Source organism: Montipora foliosa, chromosome 8 (genome assembly GCF_036669935.1).
Source record: "Montipora foliosa isolate CH-2021 chromosome 8, ASM3666993v2, whole genome shotgun sequence".
Taxonomy (NCBI): Eukaryota; Metazoa; Cnidaria; class Anthozoa; order Scleractinia; family Acroporidae; genus Montipora; species Montipora foliosa.
Genome location: NC_090876.1, coordinates 16,610,047 through 16,617,546, shown reverse-complemented (window position 1 = coordinate 16,617,546; position 7,500 = coordinate 16,610,047). Strand labels below are relative to the sequence as shown.

At 37.2% G+C, this 7,500-nt stretch overlaps 1 protein-coding gene and 1 long non-coding RNA gene across 3 annotated transcripts in view; one reads left to right on the top strand and one right to left on the bottom strand.

The window, feature by feature from the left end:
* LOC138013263 (uncharacterized) overlaps positions 1 to 6,762 on the top strand; it is a 19,392-nt gene extending 12,630 nt beyond the window's left edge. For both annotated transcript variants that reach the window (XM_068860284.1, XM_068860285.1), the window contains 4 exons: positions 4,040 to 4,256; positions 4,478 to 4,546; positions 4,806 to 4,859; positions 5,408 to 6,762. In XM_068860284.1, coding sequence (XP_068716385.1) covers positions 4,110 to 4,256; positions 4,478 to 4,546; positions 4,806 to 4,859; positions 5,408 to 5,839 — 702 coding nt within the window. In that variant the 5' untranslated portion in view covers positions 4,040 to 4,109 and the 3' untranslated portion in view covers positions 5,840 to 6,762. The remainder of the gene's footprint in view (positions 1 to 4,039; positions 4,257 to 4,477; positions 4,547 to 4,805; positions 4,860 to 5,407) is intronic.
* The window catches only part of LOC138013264 (uncharacterized), a 342,610-nt gene that overhangs the window by 479 nt on the left and 334,631 nt on the right, over positions 1 to 7,500 (bottom strand). The window contains exons 2-3 of the long non-coding RNA XR_011125197.1: positions 1,084 to 1,274; positions 1 to 45 (exon numbers count right to left, since the gene is read on the bottom strand). The exon at positions 1 to 45 is cut by the window's left edge and continues 479 nt beyond it. This is a non-coding gene — a long non-coding RNA (uncharacterized lncRNA). The remainder of the gene's footprint in view (positions 46 to 1,083; positions 1,275 to 7,500) is intronic.

Below are 7,500 nucleotides of genomic sequence, written 5' to 3'. Positions count from 1 at the left end.
TGCAAATGTTGCTTTTAGAACCTCTCCATTGATTGACTCATCATCCTTAAAAGTAATTAAAGAGAATAATGATTAGTATAACCCCTTCCAAAATTAAGATCATACCACAATATTCTAACAAAATAGGAAGAGAGCACAAATCTAATACATCCCTAATCCTGAGAAGCAAAAGACACCAGCCTCCCATTTTGGTGTACCAAATAAATGGAACCACATGAAATACAGGTACTTGCATGAGATTATATCTGTAACAATTTTCTTGATTCATTGAGTAACTCAGTTTACTATCAAATTAATTTTATCGTAATGATAAAAGTACACATATAGTGGTGGAACTCATGGAACAAATCTTGAAAATATATTGCCAGATGCTTTCTTTGTCTTCAACACTTTTCCAAAAACAATTATGTGTGATGAGGTATTTAGAGTTATCTCATATAACAGTCTGGGAGGCACGGTGGCCTCGTGGTTAGTGCGCTCCACTCCGGATCGAGTGGTCCGGGTTCGGGGCCTGGCAGGGGACATTGTGTTGTGTTCTTGGGCAAGACACTTTACTCTCACGGTGCCTCTCTCCACCCAGGTGTATAAATGGGTACCGGCGTAATGCTGGGGGTAACCCTGCGATGGACTAGCATCCCATCCAGGGGGGAGTACAAATACTCCTAGTCGCTTCATGCTACAGAAACCGGAGATAAGCGCCGGCCTGATGAGCCTTCTGGCTCGTAAGCGGAGACTTTACCTTACCATATAACAGTATTTCAAATTTTAAACTGAAAGCAGATCTTGGGTGAGACAATGGATAAATAAAACTGCAGCATCATCTTCCGCTAATCGCTAGACATTATTAGTCTATACGTACACAGGCCTGTAACTCAGACAGTGCTTTATAATTATTTTATTGTAGTGACTGTCAAGAATTAGTTGTTACAGTGTAATTTATGTGAGTTATTTGTAAATATATATGTGCATCACTTGTTTAAAAGCAACAATCAGCTTATAAGTCTTTCAGACTTTCAGCTGTTTGACTGCATTACAGCTTTTTTACAGAAACATGCCTCAAAGGAAGTTTTTCATGTCACCAACCTTTTCTTTTATCTGGGGCTTCCTCCAACTCCCTTTCCATAGATGATACATGTAGTGGTATGTACTGTATGTTGCAAGAAGAAGGGATCTTCTTGGCTTGCCTTAGCACTTTCTGTAACCAACTCTCTGCCCAAACTTCCCAGCAATCTTTTAATGAACCAATTCCCAGCTGTACCCACCTCCAATTTGAACTGTAAATCAACAAATAAATATAGTGAAAAGTTTCAGTTTTCTTGGAAAAAATAATTCAAACAAAAATTATTACTGCTACTTACAGATAAAAGATGTCATAAGAATTTCATCCAGATAAGAACACTCAATATCACATGTCTCAAAAAAAAATGCTGGTAATAATAAAGCTGATTATTTCTAAGGTGTATGACAACTGCAGACTGCCTACAAATAGCGATTTTAAACACCCATTTTAAATAAAACGTTTAGCTTTCAATAACTGTGAGAGTTACGGTTAGTTTGGGGTCTGCACTCTGCAAGTGTCAGACACAGGGAACTTTTTAAGATTCCCATTTGGGAATTAAATGGGAAATTTCCCCATTATTGGGAAATATTTGGGACATGAAATTCCTTTTTTGGGATACTTTTGGGAAGTTGTCGACCCTTAGGATCCGCCAACTGGGATTTTCTTGGAAAACAAGTTTTACTGTGTTTGGTATCCCAACCTTGGGAAAATGTTGTGACTGTACAACAATTTATTCCCAACATTGTGAATAATATGGGAATTTATCCCCAAGTAATCCCCAAACTTGTGAATAACATCGGAATATTTTCCATCTAATTCCCAATTTTGTGAATAACATGGGTACATTTTCCCAAGTAATTCCCAAGTTTGTGAATAACTTGGGAACATTTCTCCAAGTATTTCCCAAAGTTGTGAATAATATGGGAACATTTTTCCATGTAATCCCCAATGTTGTGAATAACATGGGAACATATCCCCAAGTCATTCCCAAATTTGTGAATAACTTGGGAACATTTCCCCAAGGAATTCCCAAATGTGTGAATAACATGGGAACATTTCCCCATGTAATCCCCAAAATTGTGAATAACATGGGAACATTTACCCAAGTTGTTCCCAAGTTTGTGAATAACTTGGGAATATTTTCCATGTAATTCCCAAGGTTGTGAATAACAAGGGAACATTTTCCCAAGTAATTCCCAACGTTGTGAATAACATGGGAACATTTCCCCAAGGAATTCCTAAATTTGTGAATAACTTGGGAACATTTCCCCAAGTAAGTCCCAAATTTGTGAATAACTTGGGAATACTTCCCAAAGTAATTCCCAAAGTTGTGAATAATATGGGAACACTGAAATGTGCGAATCATTGTCTGAGTCACTGTTAAAAACACTAGCAGAATTGGTAGCTGCCAAGTGACACGTTTCTTTCCAGTGTCGAAGTTCCGTTTTTCTGTCAGTTGCCCTTCCATTGCACGCAAAGCAAGGACAGTGTACATGTCTGTATATTTTTTCATTGCAATCGCAACCAGAAATTTCATCTCTGGACCAAGGTAAATTCACTCCCTCTGTAAAATGACTGCTCATAAAGAAACAACGGAATAAATTTTGGAAGTTTAATTTCCTCGAGCCGCCGAAGGAGCCGCCATATTTGTTTTTAAGTACATACGCCAGCAACTCAGTGGCCCAGCGGGATTCCATGACAAATCCAATTTTAACCAATAAGATCCAAGCGTCGAAAGAAGATAGCGACGTCAGAGAAAAGGCGGGAAAACAATCCAATAAGAAATGCCGTAATATTATTCGATGTAAGCTAGTTTTGGCGCGTTTCGTTTTCGGCCTGTTTCGCTGCCATTTTGACTTTGCTGTGGATAGATGTGTTTGCATCATCATGGCAGCTGAAGAAAGCGTTTCAGCAACTGAGGTCTCCAACAAGGAAGAGTCCTCATTGACCTTACTACAGAAGTTAGAAACCACATTTGGCGAAGAAATCAAAACAGCTTTTGAAAGTAACTGTTCCACGTAGCGTGCACTCGGACTTTTGATGTAAGCTTTACGTTTGCGAAGCTTTTAGTACTTGAACTGACATTAATTGAAACATCCTAAACTTTAACTTTTGCTACTTAGAGGAGGAAATAATCGACGATTTCTCAATTAAAGACTTAGCTCAGAGAGAACCAGATGCGCCGATATTTACTAGATTGGGTCTGACGTATGGTAAAGCGGTGAAATTTAGAAAAGAATTTGGAGAACGTTTGGAGTCCGTACAGTCAAGACCATTGTCTCCGCCGGTCAAACCAACAATGGCAGCCATTGCCAGCTTTACACCAGAAACGAGACGACTGTATTTATCAAAATAAGACATGTTTCTCTTGAGTTTATCGTTGGCCTGAACTTGAACTGGTATCATATATAACCTTTTCAACAAACATTCCTAGTTAGTTTCGCACAGGCGCATATTCCCTTCCCCTCTTCACAGCACAGTTATTTGGCACTCATCATTAGTAACCCCTCAGTAAGTACAATCCCAATGAAACTTTACTTTACCTCCCCAGTATCTTGCTTGTGTGAGTGCTGTAATTTAGAAAGAAATCTAACAAATCCTTCTGTTTCACTCTACCTACATAAACAGTGATATGTAAAAACAGTTATAATCCATCAAATATTTTTGCTCGTGCGCAATTGGTCTAAACTTGTCACGTGACTGAATACTCCCCGGGAATATCCGAGAATATTCCCCAGTTTTCAAAATTGCATGCGTTGCGTAAAAGATTTGAAAGATAATAAACACAATAGCCTCCATTTGAGGCAAAAATATGCTCGGATATTTGTCCTTGGACATTATCTGTTCCTCGATGCTCAAGCTCTCGGAAAACTGTTCCCTTCTCGGAACAGATATTGTCTGCGAACAAATATCTGAGCATATTTTTGCGCCAAATGGAGGCTATTGTTGATTCAATCTTGATATAAAAATTTCTTGCAGAAGAAAGAAGGTTGGGGTTCTGGCAACTGAAAAGTGGGGGCCAGAATTTCCCAAGTTCAACTCTCCACAAATGAAGGCAGAACTAAATGAGTTCTCAGCAAAAATAGCACCACTTTGCAGTATCCCAGAGGTTGGATTCAATGAGGAGGGAATAGCAAAGCACATCCAAGATTTCTGTAATGAGCAGAGACGTTATCTCAAGTTGAAACGCTTTAAGGTACATAAATTACCCTTATTATTATTGATATTTCACTACACTGCACTGTTGAATGATTGGTATGTATGTGGGAGTGTCAGACATTTTATAGACAGACTAAATTGTTTGTTGTGACTAATTTTGTGATTTCTTGTATAAGATTGCAACTTCAGAGCTCTGCTAAGAACAATTGCCTTAATGTTTAATATGAATATACATTTTTTTTATTTGAAACTCTTTAGTCTGCTAGTTCTGAAGACAATGAAGTAGATCTAAATGACCAGCCTAAAAAGAAAAAGATTCATCGAAAGGTATGTGCTCATTAAATTTTTGTTGCGAAATTCTAATCACATATCTGTAACCTTGTTTACAAAAAGAGGACTGGAGGCACTAAGGTCATCGACGAAATTGTGTACTTACTTTCCTTGGAAAAATAGAGTAACCAATGATTGGTTGCACTAATTTGGTTATTGGGAAACTACCATCTAAACTTATCTGTGACAATTTTTGTTCAATTTTCAATAGTTATATTATGGCAGTGATTAATTTTAATGATTAAATTCTTTTTAGTCTGCCAGCTGTGAATCAGAGGGCCAGCCCACAAAGATAAAGACCAAGCCAAAGGTAACACTAATGCCAAATTAAATTTGATAGAAATCATCATTTTGCCTCCACCTACATTAATTTGCCTATGGGTGGAAATTTTTTTCGACCAACTTTAAGGTGCTTTTTTACTAGGTGGTTTAACTAACCTGATATGGAAAAAGCAGTGGCTAATGGGTAGTGCAATGGTCTCTGAATCAACCAGCCTGGGTCAATGTGTTGTTTTCTTAGGCAAGACACTCAACTCCCAGTCTCTTCCTTCACCTCGGTGCTTACATGAGTGAAAACAATTCACTGCTAGGGGCAACCCTGCAATGCCCCATCCAGCGTGGAGAAGAGATACTCTTAGTTGCTAAATACTACAGAGACCTGGATAAGCTTAAGTGCTATGACACTTGGCATAATGCAGATTTTACCTTAACATGTATGTATCTGACACATGTAAACTTTATTTACCCGTTACACCTGTTATGCTAAGCTGAGTATGCTTTATTTTCCCTTGATGCTATGGGTGTGGAGAATAAGGGTACAGGTGACTCAAACGTTAATGTTGTTTGTTGTTTCTGCAGGTGGATGAAAATAAAGATAATGACAGAGATGATTTTGATGATACACAATCAACACTTTCACTAGACACTACTGAAAGTGATAAGGAATCCTCAGGTGATGATAACGTGTGTAGCTCCCAGATGCCAAAAGAGGTTTCTTCAGGGCTGAGACTTCCTGCTCTATGTACATATAATCTAAAGGCTTGTCAGGTGATCTTCAAAGCAGTTTTTGGCAAAGCACAAGTTAACAGGGAGGATGTTGTGAAAGTCCTCAAAAAGAAGTTTATTGTAAAGCAAGACAGACTTACATCATTAACAATGACCCAGCTGATGGAGGTATTAGCTAAGAAACTTGTAAACCAGAAATACTGTTCCATCAAGGATGGGCCAGAGACAAACATTACAAACCTGAGAATGGATGACATCACAGTGCACAAAGAAATTGCTCTCTAGGGTATTTCTTGTTAGAAAAAATGCAAGTCTTGAGAATTATGTTGTGCCACGAAGAGAATTGTTTGGTTGAGTTACTTAGTTCGTATTCAAATATCCATCGACTATCTAGATACATCTTTATTGTTGAATGTGAGAGTTATACTGTGCAAGCATGATTTTACTGAAAATTGAAGACATCAAATCACAGTACACAAAGAAATTGCTCTTTAGGGTATTTCATGTGAGAGAAAATAGCAAGAATACAAAGAGCATTGTTTTGATAAGTTACTTTATTTCTAAACAGATATTAAAATATCTGTTCATTATATCTATACAATTGTAAAGCTGTTCTCTGTTATTGTAAATGCAAGTTGTTGTGTGAGCATGATTTTATTTCACCTGTGAAACAAAATACAGTGCAATAAGTCCGTGTCTTTTAGACAGATGCAAACAGTTTACGCAGTAATGCATGTGCTATCTGCTGTACAATCTTACTCTGATATGATCAAATTGGCCATCATTCAGTGGTATTTACGTGCATGTTACTATATCTTGGCATATTGTGGTTTAAATTTTGATACTGATGTTTGTGGTTCATAGTAAGATAGTATGTTTCGTATATTTGCACATGAAGTCTCTCCTTTAGATTTCGCATCAGATTTATTTTGATTGTAGAGCAAAGCTATAATAATTATATTGTCATATGTATTTATCTTGATTATTCCAGTGATAACCAATAATAAATTGTTGCTGTTAACATAGAAAATTTTCTGTAATTCTATATAATCCTATTACAGCAATTTAAACTGGGTCAGTGCTGAGTTTAAACTGGGTTAATTTTATTCAATTACTGGGTATAAACTGGCTCAATTATTTCCCATTGCTGAGTTTAAACTGGGTCAATTTAATCCCATTGCTGGGTTTAAACTGGGTCAATTTAATCCCAGAACTGTGTTTAAACTGGATCAGGTTTATCCCATTACTGGGTTAAAATTGGATCAATCGAATCCCATTACTGTGTTTAAACTGGGTCAATTTAATCCCATCACTGGGTTTGAACTGGGACAATTAAATCCCATTGCTGGGTTTAAATTGGGTCAAATTTAACCCATTACTGGGTTTAAACTGGGTCAATTTAATCCCATTACTGGGTTTAACTTGAGTCAAATTTATCCCATCACTGGGTTAAAACTGGGTTGATATAATCCCATTTATGGGTTTAAACTGGGTCAAGTTTATCCCATCTTTGGGGATATAATGGGTTTTTTTAAACCCGAGATTGGTTTTGGTAGCATTTTCCCAGTTTGGGAAATACCAATCAAATACCAATCAAAACCCATAAATTCACCATTTTTTTCCCTATCTGGGAATTGCACAAAGTTCCCTGTGAGACACTGTCACTTCTGTTATAATGTAAGTGTTTGAAAAGCAGACTCATCAAACTTTGGCTCTCTTTTCTTTAAACGCCAATAATAACAATCTCATGTAGGCATTAACATACTATTTGCATTGAATACTATAGTTTAAATGACAGCTGAAGCTTTCTGCTTTCTGTCATCATGTAATTTGCGGTGAGAGCTCTCTAATACCAAATCATTTGCTTAACCATTTGATCTAAAGCCTCATTACTCTTGTGAAATACATACCATTTTGTTAAAGCACTTAAGCCAAATTAAATATCC